The following is a 20,411-nucleotide window of genomic DNA, read 5'->3' as shown; positions in this document are numbered from 1 at the left end:
GGAGGTGCAGATGAGTCTGTTTCAGCCTGAGGTGATGAAGGCCTGAGGGCAGAAATTTTTTCCACAAAAAATTTCTTAAAGTTTTCGCACAGTGCAGGACAGACCTTCGCTTGGTTCACATTACAGCGAGGATCAGCGAGTGAATTAAAAACACTAAAAAGAAAATGAGGCCTGTGACTGTTACTTGAAACAATGTTAGAGAAATAAGCAGACTTTGCATATTTTACTGCTTTCTGGTATTTCAATAAACAGTTATGCAGGATCTCTAAGGAGACATGGAGCTTATCCTTTTTCCACCTTCTCTCAGCGCGTCTGCACTCACGTCTGAGAGCGCGGGTTGTCTCATCCAGCCAGGGCTGGGAGGAAGGTTTGGTGCGTTTGGTTGTAAAAGGGGCAATACAGTCCAGTACAGCAGTGCAAGTAGATATAAAAGAGTTAGTGAAGTCCTCGGTATTCAGGCTCAAGCAAAAATCCAAATTGCTTAAGTCAGAGTTTTTAAAAGCAGCTGCAAAATCAGCAGCGCATGAAGAGTTAACCAAGCGCACACGACGTGTAGAGGATACTCTATTTATCCCAGAGCTGGGGAGCGCTGCTGTAAATAAAACAGGAAAATGGTCCGATATACCACAGTCACGTATCCCTGTGATGCAGACTCTAAGTCCGTAAGACAGCACCAGATCCAGTGTGTGACCTTTTTCATGAGTGGGACCACACACGAGTTGTGTTAAGTTAAAAGAGTCAATAAGCGAGGCAAATTCTTTAACCAGTGGACCACTCTCACAACACACATGAATATTAAAGTCGCCAACAATTAAAATACGGTCATATTTTAGTATGAGACCCGTCAGCAAGTCAGCAAAGTCACCGATGAAGTCCTTCGTGCACTTCGGTGGTCGGTAAATCACCGCGCAGAGCACCGAGGGGGAAGAGTTTATCTCCAACAGCTGCAGTTCAAAGCTGGCGTACAGGTCTGCCGAGACCTGACGACAGCGAAAACTGCATTTAAATATTGAAGCAAGTCCTCCACCTTTTCCAGAGATCCGCGGGGAGCTGAAGAAAGAACAGCCGGGAGGTAAAAGTTCGGAAAAAGGTGCAGACTCACCAGCATGAAGCCACGTCTCAGTCACAAACATAAAATCCAACTGCTGTGCGATGAAAAAGTCATTGAGAAGGAAAGTTTTGTTGGCTAACGATCTAGCATTTAGTAGGGCCATTCGGATGACCAGATCCTTGTTAGCTGAGGCCGGGGCCCGCTTCAACAGGCGAAGGTTAGCATGGTTTACGCCGCCTCCACGATCCCGCATCCTGCGCCAGGACGAGGGACGCCGAGTCTCCAGGATGACAGGTGGGACAATCGGCCTGATCCAGCGACGCCCGAAATCCACAGGCAGCCCAACAGGCTTGAGGCGGCAAAGACCACCATCCAGGGGGTAATGAACAGACAAACCTAGGAGTCTCAGGTAAGTTTTGACCCGCACCGCGATACCTCCCCGCTTTCCGCGTCTCCTCTGGCGTTTGTTGGGGACCGGAGCACTGGGCAGCCGGCGCAAATTCTCAGGTACATCCGATAGGTGTGGAGGAAAAATCGTTGAGTTTTTCTTTACAGTATATGCTGGTACCAAAACAAACTGGAGGTTTAGAAGTGTCTGCCGATCGTAGGTGATCAAAGCGGAGACATCTGGGCAGATGACTACCAGGAACAGAGCGACAGCAAACAATACACAGAACAGCTGACGGCAGGCCGTACACAGTGGCGCCATCTTGGAACTGCCAAGACAGTCACCAGTCTGCCAGGAAGGATGGTGTTAAACGCCGAGCTGAAGTCCACAAAGAGCAGCCGAGCGTAGTTCCCCCCCTGCTCCAGGTGAGAGAAGGCAGAGTGGAGGGCCGTGGCAATGGCGTCCTCTGTGGACCGGTTGGCTCTGTAGGCAAACTGGTGGGGGTCTAGTCTGGGGGAGAGACTGGAGATGACGTGAGCCCGGACAAGCTTTTCAAAGCACTTCATAACAATTGGTGTGAGTGCTACTGGCCTGTAGTCATTCAAACCTCTGATAGTGTTCTTCTTGGGGATGGGGACGATAATGGAGGACTTCAGGCAGGAAGGGACAGCAGCCTGGCTCAGGGACTGGTTAAAAATGCTGGTAAAAATACCAGCCAGCTGAGCCGCACAGACCTTCAGTATCCGTCCAGAGACACCATCGGGCCCCACAGCTTTCCTGGGGTTCACAGTTTCCAGCATACGCCTCACCTCTTGCTCTTGCAGCCTGAGGATGCTGCTGCTGCCTGCTGAGGGATGTTGGATGGCTGTCTCTGGTTGCTGTACCTCAAAGCGTGCAAAGAAGCTGTTCAGCTCCTCTGCCAGATTGATGTTACGCTGATCAACTAACAGGCTGGGTTTGTAGTTCAAAATATGCCGAACCCCTTGCCACACCTGCCTGAAGTCGTGGCTCTGGAAACAGTCCTCAATCCTCCTCTTATACACAGCCTTGGCCTCCCTGATGCCCCTCTTCAGGTTGGCTCTGGCAGCGCTGTAAAGCGCCCCATCACCAGCTCTGAAGGCGATGTTCCTTTCTCTGAGTAAGCTCTGCACCTTTCCATTCATCCATGGCTTTCTATTTGGAAAAACCCGGATATTCTTGTCCACAGTTACAGTGTCGGTGCAGAACTTGATGTAGTCCAGAACAGCCGAGGTGTACTGCTCCAGGTCCTGGTGCTTGAATACGTCCCAGTCAGTTGTTTCAAAGCAGTCCTGCAGCTGTTGAGAGGCACCTTCAGGCCAGGTCTGAACAGTCTTAGATGTAGAAAGAGCAGTTTTGCTGAGGGGGGTGTATGCTGGAATCATAAGCAGGGACAGCAACAAACCGAGCCTCCGCTAACGGGTTTTATGGTGGAGGCTGCTCTTTGAAAGGCTCACCAGGTGAGCCTGTGGTTACGTCACAGGGCTGAAGGCCTCCAACTGCATCCAAAGCTGGAAGCTGCTCTGGAGTCAGACATGTCAGCACTGAATGACACTCCAGGCTCTAGTCTGTACCATCACTCATCCCTTAAATCCACCCCTCCATCATGAGAAACTCTCATTCTGACATCCAGTTATCACGCTAGCTGACTGATGACAGGAAGTCACGTAGACGAGTTTATATTTACAGAAACAGGCGTTCAGTAACATCAGTTTGTGTTTGTGGACTGGATGATGTGTCATCACCCAGTCACAGACATTTGGTGACCTGTACCTGCAACAGGTGGAGAACTGGACCACGTGGTGCTACGTCACTGAGGCAGCAGAGCACCACCATTGGTTTTTAGGAAGGTGTGGGCGGGCCTGTTCTCACTTGTGTGTTAGGACTCATTTAGTGTTTAGGGTGGTCAGAGACGGTCTGCGGACCCGTTCGGCCCTTGGGCCTCGTGTATGATCTGAGGTTTTGCCTCGATCGGCCTGGTCTTCAGACGAGGACGAGCAGAGCTGCTGAGGTCTGATGAGGAGACGCCACCAGGAAGCGAGCGGTCTGCGCTACTGGAGGAGTCGCTGCCACAATCGGAGCTGAGCAGAAAGAAGGCGTCTTCATGCTCCAAAGCATGAATGAAGGTCACTCATGTCTGCTGATAATCCAGCAGGTCTGACGAACACCTTGGATGAAGAACGGTTTGATTTGTTCACCCTGGAACGCCACGCATTCGAGCTCTGCATCACAGCACAAAGGTGTGTCTGCTGGATTATCCTCTGTGTGTGTGACACGTCCTGAAGGGTCTGCTGACTCTCACCAAACAAAGCGATCCAAGAAGTGCGGCTGTCCTAAAGGCCGCGCTGCTGCGATGATGAAGGTACAATTTCATGAAATAATATAAAATCTGATCAGCACACGGCATGTAAACATTTTCATCTTTTTCTCTTCATGGCATTAATGAGCCTCCATACTTTAAAAAAAAGGGTTTTATATATTTTAACTCAGGTTTTGATTAATGAAGCTTTTAATTCATTTTTCTACTCAGTATTTTGCCATAAATGGGCCTCCATACCTGCAACATCATCTTCATGTGAATCAAGAAAAGCTTGACTGTATTTTTGTAGGTCTTTTTAACTGACTGTTGATGTGGTGCCTCAGAAATAAAATTCACTCCTGTACTGATTTTATTTGATGTTTGTCTCTCTTTCCTTTCATGTATCAGTTTACTGATTGATTTGAATCAATAAATTCTTCATGCGTCATTAGAAAAACATGATTTTATTAAAACATTTTGCGGTGAAATGAACCCTTTCAGTCCAGTAGTGTCACCAGGACCACAAATGTCTACAGGAAACTGGACCCGGTTTGGGATCTGGACCTGGATCATGCTCATCAGTCCTCCTGAGATCTTTGTGGATCCTCCTCCAAGAACCCAGTCTGAGGAGACCAGAACAGGTCCGGACTCTCAGGCTCAAACCGGCTCTGATTCTGAGCCCGGCGGCGTCGCGGTTCAAACGGGGACGGCAGCTTAGAGACAAATGGCGGCTGCGGTGTGTTCAAGGACACTCATCCAATAGCAGATCCTGAAAGCGCGGCTTCAGGGCGGCCCAGGAGTAGGATGAGGTGTCCACCTGCATAACCAGAACCACAGACTGAAGGAACAGATCATCATGCAGTCACATGACACAGGTGACTCAGGTTAAATTAGGTTACCTTGATGATGTGTCTGCGAGCAACGTCGGGCCTCCTGCAAAGTCCCTGCAGTAGCTTACAGAGCTGCTCAGGTGTGGAGTACAGGTACTGTGCTGCATTAGAGAGAAAAAGTTCAGGTGTGCCACAACACAAACAGTAGAAGCAGCAGCTATGGAGACACAGGTGCACTCACCTGGAAATATCTCCGGGTAAACGAGTGACTTCGGACACAGAGGGAAACAGCCACAGTGCACAGCTTCCAACCTGCAACGCGTTCAACATGGTGACTCGCCTGGAGAGCCAATCAGAGACCAGAACATCCTGCACACCTGCAGCAGCTATCATCACCTGCTCATCTGACCAATGGAGAAACCTCAGAGGCTGAACAATACTGCTGAACCATACCGATGCTTTTATTTTGGTGACTATTGAATCAGCAGGTCTGAATAATTATTAATAAAGATGCTAATCATTTTAAATCAGTGGCACGGCTTATTAGCCTGTTAGCATGCTAACAGGCATGCTGAGAAACGCTGATGTGCTGAGATGTTTCCTGATGTGGTCATGTGACCGAAGCGCGTGACAACATCGTGTTTTATGTTAATATTTTCACAGTGAAGTGCACAGAAACATGGTGAGCAAAGGGACTTGCCAGGCGCCCCTATCAGGGTGAAGCTGTTCTTCTTCTCTGCCATAATTAGTGCAGGATTCACCAGCAGAGAAACTTCACTCTGAGGGGCTGATCACATTTTAATCCAGCAGAGGAACACATTCAGAAGCTGCCTGAGAATCCCACTCGCTTCAGGGTTTCTTCAGTCTGTCACAGATCGGTCATCAATAACCTGATCATTAATGACTGACTGCAGAGAGGAGCCGCTGTCTGACCGTTCAGTTTGTGATTAGTGATCAATAACCTGATCATTAATGCTCTGAACAGTGTGAACATGAGCTGGACTCTCATGGGACACCTCGATGCTGCTGCAGAGTCCCTCGTTTGTTTGTTTCTCTCCACAGAGATCAATAAAGCTGACATGAATCAGGTGAATATCACACGAACGCGCCGAGCCATCTGATTGGCTGATCTGGCCTCATTGAGACTCAGTGCACACCTGCAGGACTCTGCTGGACTCTGGAGGCCTTCAAAGAGTCCTTGATGTGATGAGACCACCTGAGTGAAGACTGGGAGGCCTCAGGTGGATGAAGAGACTCTCAGATCAGGACTCCACCGACCACTGTGATGCTTGCAGTCGAATCAAACACATCCTGAACAGCAGCAGCTCCAGCCTGTCTCTAAATTATTAAAGAAGTGCATTTGTTTGTAGATCAAATCACACAACCACTAATAACAGTATCAGGGGCAGACCAACAAAATAAAAGCATCAGAATCCAGCTCAAAAAAATAAAAGTATGCACAGGAGGAACTTCCTGCTGCAGGACAGAAAGAAAAACAGCTTTTATTTTGGCACATGAGGTCAGATCAGGAGCAGCTACTCCAGGTGAGGGAGGGGAGACGGACTCACATGGCGACACCGAAGAACTCGTGGTTGGCGGTGGAGACGACAACGTCTGCCTCGCACAGAACCCTGAGGTAGTCCTCCTTAGAGGGTAGGAAACCCCAGTTCAGGATGTGGGAGTCCAGGAGGAGTCTGGAGGAGGCGAAGACCTCTGCAGGAGGAGGAGGAGGATATAAACAGAATAAAATAACCTGTAGACGATGGTTTAGGATGAGGACTCAGCCTGCAGGTTTTCTGTGTGTGTGTGTGTGTGTGTGTGTGTGTGTGTACATAATCAATACTGTGACCCTCTTAGCCAATCAGAGTCGATTAGAGTTATCCTAATAGGATTAAATTCAGCACTCATGAAGAGCTGATTTAAAGGCTGCTCTAAAACTTTACGCCTCAATATCTCAGAAACACCATCCTCACAGGGCAGCAGCGACCTTTGCCCTTCAGAAGATGGCTACCTGCAGCCTGAGAACCAATCAGAGGAGGAAGATGTGCTGGAAACGAGCAGCTTAATGAGCTCCTGGCTCTGCTCCGTGGTGGACCCACCTGAACAGGCCCAAACCAGAGCCGGCCCAAGCCTTGCAGGGGCCCTAAGCGAAATTTGATTTGGGGGCCTCCCCATACCACTTCATTGTCCACTGAGCCTAACTTATTAATGCTGCAGGGTTGACGTTGAATAATAATTTTTTAGGATGCATCGCTGTTTCAGTCTCATGTGCTTAAGCCCACTGAAAAACAATGTATTTCAGTGGGATAAACATTGTAAATCTATGTCATGTCCATGACACTGAGGAGGGTGGGACAAGTACCAGTGCATGCCATATCTGATGTAGAGGGCATAGGATTTTTAGGAAACATCACATTTAGGGTGTCTGACCTGCTTTTGGACATGTTGGACTGTTTTCATCCGAAAGATGTATATTTTTGCATAACTATGCAAATGTACCTAATTACAGACTAGTAAATAAGCCATTTGTAATTATATAAATAATAATTATTCAGCATACAGAATTGCTCAGCATCAATAAAGTAATATCAAACACAAATGGTCAGCAATTGGGCGAAGTGCTATAAGAAGTGCTGTAAATATGTTATTACTCTGCTATACCACAAAATGACATGTTGGCACCCCAAGAGCACAAATGGGGCATAAAAGTGAGGTCCACTAGTTTATCCATGCAACCTGACCACAGTGTGAAAACAACAAAACGCTGTCACCACAGGAACAGTGAGTAAACCAGTCAGATTAAACCACCACAGCTTCCACATGCACAGCTATGTCTGAACATGCATGAATAAAACTAAGATAGGACACACGAGGAGCACAACTGAACAAGACAAGGGGAGTAAAACTGAATATGATACAAAGTAAAACAGGAAGTAGACATGGAAACAAATGCTGACTTGACACAACGCAGGGAAGCAGACACACAGAGGGACTACAACACCTACACTAGAGGAAGAAGATCATAACTAGACACAAGAGGAGGAGACACAAGGAACAGAGACCAGGGCTGAATCCAGTTAACAGGAGAACAAACACAAACAATGAAACACCAAACAGAGGCGGGAACAGGAGAACCCAGAGAACTGAAAAAGGATTAAATAGAAAGTGAACAACAGCCAAGAACAGAACTCAGAAAACTAAACCAAGAAGCCTGAAAATATAAACAATGAAACCAACCAGGAAAAGTCAAAAATTCAAAACTACAAAAACACGGGACAATAGGAATCAAACAGTAACTTTAAACAATACGAAAATTAAAGTCCTAAAACTAAAAATGCTGGGTCATAAACCCAGAACCATGACAGTAAGAGCCAAGCAAAACATATATTAACTAGAAACACAGTCAGGACGGTGACACAGGCTGACAGGTTGTTTTTTGATAGAGGCATAGCAACATGATAAATACCATACCTAGCCAGCTAGCGATAGCTAACTACACAACCATTTGGAGTTGGTTATCAACTAAACGTGTTGTAATTGCTCACAGAAACATACCTTTCTCATTTTTCTCAAATCTTCTCCTTTCCCTCCTCTCTGCCTCACAGGGACAGCTCCTTTCTGTCACATTCCTGTTTTGGAGCTTCATCCACAAATGACCATAACCGACGGACCATCAGGTCACCTGGAGCACTGCTGATGTGCAGCCTGCCCAAACTACCTGAATGCACGCTGACACACGCAGTCAGTCAGCAAGAGGCCTACTCATTAAATTAGTGTTATAATTGTACAAATACGAAGAGGTGGAATAATTTCTTCTTTCTTTTACTGGCATGTTAAAAAAAAAGTTTCATGACAAATGCGGGTGAGCTTGGGGGCCCATAGTGGTCAGGGGGCCCTATGCAGCCCCATATATCGCCTGTGCCTCAGGCCGGCTCTGGTTCAAACCAAGGCACAGGAAGAGGAGGGGCCAAAGACTGACCTACTTTAAGCCCTGAACCTGAAACATCAGGTGTTCAGTGTTTCTTCACAAAGCTCTGCTGTGACCTTCAAAACAAAAACCACAACGACAGGCCCTCCACAGACCGCCAAAAAAACGTAAAAGGCTATAAAATAAAAGCCTGAATATCTCTAAAGGATGAGTGCAGTTACGTGTGTGTGTGTGTGTGTGTGTGTGTGTGTGTATACCGGGCACGTCAGTGAAGGTCTCTCCGAGTACCGACAGGTGGAAGTCGAGTCCGCGTTCCTTAAGTCTGAGCAGAGTTTTGAAGAACAGCTCGGGGTTTTTATCGTGTTCCCTGTGTGAAAACACACACACACACACACACACACACACACACACACACACACACACACACACACACACACACACACACACACACACACAGAGTTAACCACAGAGGAATAGGAGGTGTTACAGCTCATCCTGACCTCAGGCCTCCTGATGCTGAGTTCACATGTAAACAGACCCCAGCTGCTGATGTGACTACTGTGTATCTGATGACATCATTAGTGTTTATCCTCACACAGGAAGTGACGGAAAAATAAACACGATGATGAAAGTCGTTAAACATTCATTTAAAGGCCGAAGGCAGTCGCAGTTGTGATGTCACAACTATGTCAGAGGTTCAGAGGTCAGGAGGACTCAGCTGAAACCAAATCCAGAGCCAGCTGCTCTGTCCTTCCCGTTTCCTGCAGCTGGAGCTGACTTCATGTGTAAAATTCAGGTGTTGGTGGTCGTCTCTACCTGATTCCCTGCCAGCAGGGCGGCGGTGTGAAGGTCAAATGGCAGCGGCAATGATTTCCTCAGGTGATGTATTACTGCGGAGATTATTTCTTCTCATTCACAGCTCGGCTCCCAGTGGACGCGCAGATAATTCCCTCATTTCCCACAAACCTTTAACTCCTTCAGAGGGCCCCCAATCCTCCTTCCCGAGCGCCGCGGTGGCAGCGAGGACAAAGAGATAACACCCCCGCCCTCCCCCGTCTGAGGAGGAACCAGTGCTAATTAACAGGATCAACCTCTCAGTCACAGCACGGCCAAAACCCTCAAATCCATCCACACAGGAAGCTCCAGCCAGAAAACTGATCAGCAAACATTCTGATCAGGTATCAATAATGCTTCAGTCACCAATCAGCTCCTCAGAGAGTATTTATGGTTTTACTATAAAGGATCACAAACACACACCAGAACCGGCCTGTTCCACATCAACATGAATCATTCAGCCACTCACTGATCCACTGAAAGAATTACAGGAAATAATTCAAACTCTCCAAATTTCACATTAAAATTTATTCAAAGACTCTCTAATGCTGACAGATTTTCACAATTTCACAATTATATGAACTTACTAGCATAATTTGAATGTTTTTTTCACAATAAAAGCCTTTACTTAGTTACAGGAATTTACCGGGGTGCTTTAAAGTGTCTCTTTCAAAATAAAACCTCCAGTTAGCTATTGGAAGTTATGAAGAAGAAGAAGAAGAAGAAGAAGAAACAGCCTTTAGTGTCCCACAGAGGGGAAATTTGGGTGTAACAGCAGCCGCAGTTATTATAAATATAAATAAAAATATAATAATTTACACTATTAAGAAAAGAATATATATAAAATCAACAAACAAGATTAACCTTAATACTACTAATAATAACGCTATATACAATGTACATGATGTGCCTGTGTGTTGAACCTTAACAGGCCGGACTATTTACAGTATATTATATATTATCCTACATTGTTTAGGTTATTGTGGTTTTAGTTGGGAGCAGTGATGGTTATAAAGTCTTACAGCTGCTGGGAGGAAGGATCTGCGGTAACGCTCCTTTGTGCATTTAGGATGCAGCAGTCTGTCACTGAAGGAGCTCTCCAGCTCAGCAACAGTTTCATGCATGGGATGGGAGACCTTGCTGAAAGGATGCTGAAAGGATGTCAAATTTTCAAAGTCTGGACCTTTTTCAGCTATTTACCATAAAACTCAGTGGAGTCCATTTAGCTACAACTATATGGCAGAGAATCAGAGCACTGAGCATGCTCAGTGGAGGGCAAAGCACTGATTAATATTCATGAAGCAGTGGAGAAGCTTTGTACAGACTTTAGACACCATCATGTCTGCAGGAGCCGCTCCTCTTACTATGCAAACAGGTGAGTTATAGAAACATCCTCACCTGTACAGCTGTTATGACGGAGGAAATTATCCACAGAGATCAAAGCAGTTTTTGTATCAGGCTGTAAACATGTTTGTTTAACATGGGAGTCCATGGGGACTGACTCACTGCTGCCACTGCTGGACACCAGAGGAACTGCAGCTTTGGAGCTTCAGCTTCATTTTTCAGCCTTGAGGCATTCTGATTGGCCAGGACTCCCAGATGAGCAGGTGATGTTACAGCTGCAGGTCTGCTGGATGTTCAGGGCCCTGCTCCAGGAAGCAGGTTCAACAAACTCAATTTTAAAAACAAACTGAGTTTCGTGTTCCAGAACAGAGTTTGTTCAAGTCAAGTCAAGTCAAGTCAAGTTTATTTATAAAGCACATTTAAAACAACGACATTGACCAAAGTGCTGTACAAGATCTGTAACCCCAAGGACTATACTAAATAAAAATAAAAATATATAAATAAATAAATAAAATAATAAAATAAAAATAAATAAATAAAAACATTAAGAACAATAAATAACATAAGAAAATTAAAAATTAAAACGTTTAAAACAAGTACCATAAAATACCATAAAACAATCATCTAAAAGGAGGTAGCACTGCAGCCAAATGCCAAAGAAAAGAAATGTGTTTTTAATAGAGATTTAAATGTGTGTATCGTCTGAGCTGTGCGGATATGGAGAGGTAGATCGTTCCATAGTTTTGGTGCTGCTGCTGCAAAAGCTCGATCACCTCTCTGTTTTAGTCTAGTTTTAGGCCTCTGTAAGAGCAGCTGGTTCGATGACCTCAGAGCTCTTACAGGGGTGTGACAGTGAAGCAGCTCAGACAGATACAAAGGTGCCAGTCCGTTTAAGGCTTTAAAAGTAAGCAATAAAATCTTAAAATCGATTCTAAAACGGACAGGGAGCCAGTGAAGGGATGACAGGACCGGGGTAATGTGTTCATGCTTTTTTAAACCGGTTAAAAGACGAGCTGCCGCATTCTGGACTACCTGCAGGCGGCGCACAGATGATTGATCTATGCCAAAGTACAGAGAATTACAGTAGTCCAGGCGGGAAGTAATAAAAGCATGAATAACTTTTTCCAGGTCCTGCTGCGGGAGATAAGGTTTTACCTTGGCAATGACTCTGAGTTGGTAAAAACTGATTTTGGTAACAGCACTTACTTGCTTCTCCATTTTAAAACTACTATCTAAAATGACACCCAGATTTTTCACAGCATCACGACAGTGAGGAGCCAAATGACTCGGAGTGCCAGAGGAGTAGCTTGAGGGGTCAAATTTACCAAAGCATATGACCTCGGTTTTGCTTTCATTAAGATTTAGGAAATTGTTTCTCATCCAGGACTTGATGTCACTTAGACAGTTCAGCAGGGGTTCCCATGGATCTCTGCTGTTCAGTTTGATGGGCATATACACCTGGATGTCGTCAGCAAAACAGTGGAAACAAATATTATGTTTCCTAAAAATCGACCCTAGAGGCAACATATACAATGAGAAAAGAATTGGGCCCAGAATGGACCCCTGAGGCACTCCACAAGAAAGCTTTGCTGTGGTAGAAAAACAGTTTCCTAGATGGACAGAGAAACTTCTATCAGTAAGATATGATCTGAACCAAGTCAGAACCGTGCCTTTAATGCCAATTTCATGTTCTAGGCGGGATAGAAGGATCTCGTGGTCCACAGTGTCAAAGGCAGCTGACAGGTCTAGAAGTACTAAAACTGCAGGACTACCAGAGTCCACAGTTAAAAGCAGATCGTTAAAAACTCTTAAAAGAGCCGTCTCTGTGCTGTGACGCATTCTAAAACCTGACTGAAACTTTTCCCACATTCCATGTTCACTTAAAAATGCTTGAAGTTGCTTAAAAACAACTTTTTCAAGAACCTTGGATAAAAATGGTAATTTAGAAATTGGTCTGTAATTTGAAAGAACATCAGGGTCAAGGTTCTTCTTCTTGATTAGAGGCTGTACAACTGCATGTTTAAAGGCAGCTGGAACACAACCAGATGCAAGCGCACTGTTAATCAGAGCGAGGATAGTTGGTCCCACTGAATCAAAAGCCTCTTTAAAAAGGCGAGACGGAACACAGTCTGTGGGAGAGTTTACAGGTCTCATATTTTGAATCACCTCCTTTAGTGTGGAGAGTGTGACAGGCTCAAACTGCTCAAAGACAGCTCTGCTGGGAGGAGGTGCAGATGAGTCTGTTTCAGCCTGAGGTGATGAAGGCCTGAGGGCAGAAATTTTTTCCACAAAAAATTTCTTAAAGTTTTCGCACAGTGCAGGACAGACCTTCGCTTGGTTCACATTACAGCGAGGATCAGCAAGTGAATTAAAAACACTAAAAAGAAAATGAGGCCTGTGACTGTTACTTGAAACAATGTTAGAGAAATAAGCAGACTTTGCATATTTTACTGCTTTCTGGTATTTCAATAAACAGCCTGAGTTCTGCTCATGCGTGAGTGAGGAAAGAAAGCCATCATCAATGGAGCTTCGATAACAGGATTCACCATGGCAATGGGTCAATACAGAGCACAGTCTCCATATTAGTCTACATGAACGTGTGTCAGTGCTGAGCATGACATTAATCGTAGAAACAGGAGGGAGGAAAGAATCGGTCCCTCTGTCATCATCACAGAGTGAATAAAGTTTAATATCAAAGATATTTCATTTACACTGTCTGCAGATGAAGCTGAATCCTAACTTTACATCTGATTTTAAATCTAATTATTCAGGTCAGAATGGAGAACCAGTTCAGACCCAGTTTACTGACAGCAGCGGCCCCCGAGCGGCTCCGCCCTCAGATCAGCAGCGGCCCCCAGCAAAAACAACAGTGCTTACCGACAGAAATGGCAGTTTAGAAATCGGTCTGAAGTTGGATAAAACGGTTGGGTCAAGGTTTTGTTTTTGATGGGATAATATCCAGAGGACATCCCATGGGTTTCAATTGGCTGACTACTTCATTCAGCAGTGAAAAAGACATGGGCTCAAAGGGGTCAGAGGTAACAGAGGCTAGTGTGAGAGCAGATAGTAAAGTAAGTAAAGTAAAACTTTATTTATATAGCACCTTTCACAGATAAAATCACAAAGTGCTTTACAATGTGCAAGTAAAATAAATAACAATAGCCGATAAGACAAAGTAAGACATTTAACTGAAAGCTTGTCTGAATAAAAGTGTCTTGAGCTGCTTTTTAAAAGAATCAACAGATTCGGCCATACGGAGAGACAACGGCAGGGCATTCCACAGCCTGGGAGCTACTACCTGAAAGGACCGGTCACCCCGGGTTTTAAACCGGGTCTTAGGGACCCTCAGGAGGTTCTGGCTTGAGGACCGAAGAGTGCGGCCTGAAGAAAAAACGGTCAACATTTCGGTGATGTATTGGGGGGCCTGTCCATTAAAAGCTCTGAAAGTCAAGACTAAAAGTTTGAAATCAATTCTAAATTTTACAGGTAGCCACTGTAGAGAGGATAAAACAGGTGTGATGTGTGCCCTTCTGTTGGTTCCTGTCAAAAGCCTCACTGCAGCATTCTGGACCAGCTGCAGACGAGTTACAGCAGATTTATTAAAACGTGTAAAAAGAGAATTACAATAATCTAAACGAGAGGAAATAAAAGCATGAATAATCATCCCTAGGTCAGATTTGGATAAAATTGACCTCAACTTGGAAATATTCCTCAGATGATAGAAGCAACTTTTTACCAGATGTCTTGAATGTCTGTCCAGAGACATTGACTGGTCAAACAGAACACCAAGGTTTCTGAGGCTGGACTGGGAGGAGGAGCCCAGAGGACCAAGGTGTTGTTTGATCCAAGAAACTTTTTGTTCCGGTGCAATGATCAGGGTTTCAGTCTTACAAGAATTTAACTGAAGGCAGATGCGTCAGTGACAGGGGGGATAATATGAGACCTAATATTAACAATCCTTTATTAACTGTCTGTGACAGTTGTTAGACACAGTCTCAGAGATACTTTGTTTTTGCTGCTCTTACAGCCTTCTGATAGTTCAACAGAGATTCTCTGAGTACACCTGAAGTTTATCCTTTTTCCATTTTCGTTCAGCCTTTCTACACATCTGTCTGAGTTCTCTGTGACTCTGTTCAGCCAAGGCTCAGTTTTAAGTTTTGGTCTCCTGATTGTGAGAGGAGCGATGGAGTCAAGGATTTCTGAGCAGCTGGAGTTGAACAGAGAAAGTAAGTCATCAGTATTCAAATGGATGGGCCTATCAAAAAGGCATGGTTACGATGTTGATAACAACAAACAAAACGATCAGCAGTAACTGAGGTAACCATGCAAAATCAGTGTGCAGGCACATCTGATTGACAGACTGACATGAAAGTGAAATCTCAAATATCACAGGCATGTGATCAGAAAAATTAACCTCACAGATTTCAGTGTCACAGAGAGGCAGGCCACAGACAGCACAAGATGTCCACGTTCATGTGTCAGGCCTTTGACTAAACAAAAGTCCGCAAGATTTAAAAAATCGTTAGCAGCGCATTTAAGCAGCAGGCATGAATATTAAAATCGCGTAGAATTAAAACACTCTCATATTTCGGCATAATTCCTGCCTAAAATTCAGAGAAGTCCTGGGTAAAATCCTTGATATATTTCGGTTTTCGGTAAACCAGTGCACACAGTACAGGAGTGGACATCTTCATTTCAAATAAATGCAGTTCAAAGCTAGAGTCAACATCAGCTGTTAGCTGCCGGCAGCTGAAGCTGTTTTTATAGACAGTAGCTAACCCTCCGCCTCGGCTGGTTGACCGAGGCGAACTGACATAGTGACAGCCTGGAGGGACAAGGCCAGAAAACGGGCTCGACTCACCCAAGTTTAGCCAAGTTTCTGTCACCAGGAGAAAATCCAAGCATCGAGGGGTGAAGAAGTCATTCAGAATAAAATTTTTATTGGTTAGTGAGCTAGCATTAACCAGGGTAAGCCTGGCTAAAACAGAGTCACTATCCGGCTGCGATGCACGACCCAGGGGGTGAAGATTCCAGTGATCCACTCCACCTCTACGAAGACGGGGCGAGGGATGCCGAGGAAGCTGGACAGTGAGTCACGGAGCCACAGGTACAATCCTGTGATAAGCGGGTTCCAGTAACCACCAGGAGATGGTCCACTTGGGGTCCGGGGCAAGTTTGTTCAGAAAATCCTGGGATTGACCATCGGGAGGCCGCCAGGTAGTGTTTAAACTACCCGTCAACGATGACTTTGATATTCAGAAGGAACTGGTGGTCATAAACCAGAAAAGTGGAGACATTATTGAAGAAAAACACAGCAACCATAAGCAAACCAGGTAATAGCTGACGGCTTCATCAGTGACCTTTTACAACACGACCAATGATCAATCACTGATCAGTGTGTTCTTCATACAGATCAGTGATGCTACAGTAACTACAGTAAATGTTTCAGAGGAACTGACTGACAGTCTGCAGCTGCATTACTGCTCAGCCACAGAGATACGAAGATGGAGACTATAGATTTGATTCTGATTATAAATCTGTGATGTCATCGCTGTCTCCGCCCTTACTGACGAGTGACCGCTCGTGTTAAAATAACGAACTAAAGTCTAACTAGAATTTCAGTGCTTGTAGAAACATGAATGTCTGCAGATGAATTTGGTCCTCTGATGCTCTGAAACCAACTTTATGAATGAGGAAATGAATACGAGCGTCAGACAGGTGGCTCAGGTGCAGCATGAGGGGAGGAGTCAGAGAGAAACCTGCCAGCAGGTTAGGTTCACAGAGTTTCTGGAGCCAAAACCCGAGTTTCCCTCAGCTAAGGGTTAAAGTCAGAGATGGAGCTACACCTGCTTCTGGAGCTGGTTTTCCTGCTGCTTTTAAAGTGGTTTGTTTTTCTGCTCCAATCAGCAGCTCTTCGGCCCTCTGGAGGTAAATGCTCAGCACCCTGAACACAGATCCCCCCCCACCCCACCCCCAGAGCAGCAGTATCTTCACCTGTAACAACTGCCACCCCCCAGCAGCAGTAAGAGGCTGTAATCTGAGGATCGGGGCCAGCCTCAGATTAAAACCTGATGAGCTGCAGCTTCAATCAGAGATTAACAGGAAATCCTCGCCACAGCAGCCGTAATCCATCTGTGTTTGTGCCGCCACATCAGCTCACAGCACGCCGCTTTGTCACCGATACAGCGCAAGGTGAGGCACACACGCCGCCGCCGTCCATCAGTGGATAAGCTTCAGTCAGAAACATGCCATGTTTTCATTTTGAATGAAGAAAATTGACTTCCATCTGCTGTAACTGTAATCTGATTACTTTCAAACTTTCTGATGAAGAAGTTTATTTTTTACAGCACGTTTATGAGCTGTAAACTTTATTTAATGAAGCTAAAAGCCCTTCTCATAGTGCGACAGCAGGAAACTGGCTCAAACCTTCCAAATAAAAGCCACGCATAGTGTGAAATGAGCTGTTTTTTATAATACTTTCATAATAAGAGATTTCCCTTCAAAATATAAGTTCCAAATTTTACAGTACCAAATAAAATCACAGCTTTAAAATCTAGATGTTATTTTCTAGATTTTATTTTTAAGGCCTGCTATGAAAAAGTCTCGTTCTGACTTTATTTTCAGAGCAAAAATACAATTCATGTATTTTATTTTAAAAGTGCTTCGTTGTGATCTGATTGTAAGAACTGTTTTAACCTGTTTTCAAAGTAAAACCTTCAAACTGAACTCACCACCTGTGAGGCCACACGATGTGCAGCGGCTTCACCGCGTCTGCAGCGCCGCCCTCGCTCTGAGACGCGCGGGCCGCACACCCACCAGGATCACACCTGTCAGGTTACAAACGCTCACGTGAGACAAAACAAGTCTTCGTGTTTCAGCAGAAATGAAGACGAGTTTTTACCGTGGCGTCTCCTCCTCGTCAGCTCTAAACTGCTGCTGTTCACCCTGCAGTGTGGTGATGTCATCAACATGAGACTGCTCAGCAGTACACTGCACGCGTTTGTGTTTGGGCAAGAACCTAAAAAAAAAAATACATCAATTTTAAAATATTTTAGAAAGAAGAAGGAGAAAGAGAAAATGAGTGGAAACAGGTCAGACACAGCACAGCACCAGGAACCTTCAGTACCAGGAACCAAAAGGTTCCTGCCCTCCATTTCCACCACAGACCTGTAAAGATCAGTAAATTCTGAGGTAAGGAAAAGTCGCCCCACTTTGGTTTTCTTCTCCTCTGAAGAGCAGCAGGTTTATGAAACCAGCTGCTGAAATAAAACACTGCGAGTTGTCAACCAATGAGACACATTTAGAGCTGGAAGGCCCACCCCTAAAGGTCTGGAGTTCAGAAAGCACTGACCCCAGAGCAGGGACTCTTAAGGGTGAAGCCCTGGATCCTGCGGTGTTGCTGCAGAGTTTCTGCTGCGAACGGTGAACAGAGACAGGAGGTGGAGGAGGAAATGACCTCCAGACACTCTCCTCCTCCTCCTCCTCCTCCTGCTGCTGCACACAGTGCTGGCGGGCCTCTCAGTGGAGTTTCTGCCTCTGAGGCTTCTGGGAAAACTTGATTCAATAATCCATTTTATAAATTAGATGTTTGACTGGAGGCAATAAAAACATGAGTGTGTCCACAGAGGGGGGAGGAGGGTAATTATGTTATTGATAAATGTGCAGCGATCAGTACGATGACCTCACCTCTGAGTCTGATTAAACACGAAGGGATGAAGGTCAAAAATCACTGCGGCTCATTTACTTTATTACCAATAATCAGGGCTCCAACCACAGACTGACTTCAGATCAGACAGCTCCAAACTCGGGCCGACTTCATGTCCGCACACAGTCTAAACAGTAACCTGTGAAAGCAGACTGCTCCATGCTGTGGGTCTGCAGTGAAGAAACTACAATGTCCTGCAGATAGACCACAAACACATCTCCGTACTCTCTTCAGCACATCAGTTCTGCTGTCCTTTCATGAATGATGCTCCAGAGTCATGGAAACCTACAAAGCTGCTGGTGCATGGTGTTAATGCCAGAGGAGGTTTGGAGCTCTGCAGTTCCTCAGCAGAGTATTGGAGACTTTTATGCACTCTAATTTTACGTGGTACACTTCCTGGCTGAGCTGCTAGATGCTGTGACTTTGCAGTAACATCACTGACAGTGTGGATATGTAGAAGGGAAAGCCGTGCTTAGATTCAGTGAGAACAATCCTTTCACAGATGTTTGTAAAGGCAGACTGCATGGCTTCATGCTGGATTTATACAGCTGAGCTCAAAGATTCAGAGAGTGTACTCAACACTGGACCATCAGTAAATATGAGAGCTGCTGTGAGTGGTGTGTCACTGATGTTTCAGACCATTTGGACCTCACCTGTTCCTCTGGTCCTCATTCTGAAATCAAAGGATCGTGCTGTGGGTCAGAGGTCATTCACGCTGTTAAACTTGCTATATGCACATAATTTCATACTGCCTGCTCATTTATACGGTCCCTTCATGAGAATAACATCACATCATCAGCGTACAGTGACATTCTGTATTCATTTATTAAAGGTGACCTACTATACTTACAGAGCAAAAGGACAAAGGAAATGGACAAAGGAACAGGTGTACACACACAGAGGCCGAGGCTGCTCAAGGATGTTTTGTTTATCAGTGGACTGAAGATATTTAAAGAGATTAAAAGTTGAAGTTTCAGATTCTTAATGAGCGGAGGGGAACCCTGGAAACGAGGTGAAAGTTGATTGGCTCCTCCAGCCTGCATCACTATCTTCATGATGTCAGCCGTGAACCCTCTGATGTCTGTACAGACTTCAGAGCACTAACCGTCAAAGGCCTGCATCAGCTCCATCACGATTACGTCTCTACATCCAACATCTGCAGTCCTTCATCCCCGTGACGACCCGCAGGAAGCAACAGCTGCTCTAAAAGCAGATGAAGCAGAGAAGAAGAACAGCTGCGAGCAGCAGGACACCTGCTGATCATGTGACACACTCATTGATCTGCCTCCTCTCTGACAGTCCTTGACGTGACGGATGCTCCGTCTGCGCGCCGCCGCAGATCAATCACTATTCAATTAAACCAGTCCACCTCTCAGAGCTGCCTGATGGATGGAGACCGCAAACAGCCCAGAGAGGCCGCGAGGCCCCGCTGCATCCACACCGCACGTGCTCACTGAAGAGCGCCGTGCTTTCTTCTTCTGCCATGGAAAAGGATGCAGAACGAATGACCTGCAGAGAGGATCACCTGCCAGCTAATGAGGTGAATCAGGGCTTTGATTGGGTCTCAGAGGGCAGGTGTGCGCAGGTGCAGACACCCACAGGCAGGTATGTAGGTTTTCTTGGTGTTCAACATGTTCCTGCACATTTCACAATAAAATCCTTTATTTAGTGTTTCTCTCCACTGACACATTAGGGCTTTTATTTTGAAACGGACAGAGTGCGAGTAGATCAAAAACACTAAAATGTGACTGATTCTTATATCACCGTTTATTTTATCAACCCACAGGAACCTGGGTAAAGGTCAAAGGTCACTATAAGATTTAAATTTTAGCAGTTCTAAGAAAGGATCAATACTACAGCCATTATCGATCAATTTGAGTTTAAAGCAGCTGAAGCTAAATATGAGCGGGTGGGTACGTGGGTAGAGCTTTGTTCAGGTGGAGTTTGACAGATCCATGTGGGGTGATTAGCCCGATTGCAGTGATCACACAGCCTGTCTCACAGTGTGAGGACT

At 45.3% G+C, this 20,411-nt stretch overlaps 1 protein-coding gene across 1 annotated transcript in view; it reads right to left on the bottom strand.

Moving 5' to 3' along the window:
- Positions 1-4,217: 4,217 nt before the first annotated feature.
- Positions 4,218-20,411, bottom strand: part of gtdc1 (glycosyltransferase-like domain containing 1) — a 35,097-nt gene continuing 18,903 nt past the window's right edge. Inside the window, exons 5-11 of the mRNA XM_030757350.1 lie at positions 17,594-17,710; positions 17,424-17,519; positions 8,772-8,881; positions 6,155-6,299; positions 4,828-4,898; positions 4,656-4,747; positions 4,218-4,573 (exon numbers count right to left, since the gene is read on the bottom strand). Coding sequence (XP_030613210.1) covers positions 4,499-4,573; positions 4,656-4,747; positions 4,828-4,898; positions 6,155-6,299; positions 8,772-8,881; positions 17,424-17,519; positions 17,594-17,710 — 706 coding nt within the window. The 3' untranslated portion in view covers positions 4,218-4,498. The remainder of the gene's footprint in view (positions 4,574-4,655; positions 4,748-4,827; positions 4,899-6,154; positions 6,300-8,771; positions 8,882-17,423; positions 17,520-17,593; positions 17,711-20,411) is intronic.

This window comes from Archocentrus centrarchus, chromosome 21 (assembly GCF_007364275.1).
Source record: "Archocentrus centrarchus isolate MPI-CPG fArcCen1 chromosome 21, fArcCen1, whole genome shotgun sequence".
Classification (NCBI taxonomy): Eukaryota; Metazoa; Chordata; class Actinopteri; order Cichliformes; family Cichlidae; genus Archocentrus; species Archocentrus centrarchus.
The sequence above is the reverse complement of the archived record's forward strand: the minus strand, read 5'-3'. Positions and strand labels throughout refer to the sequence as shown.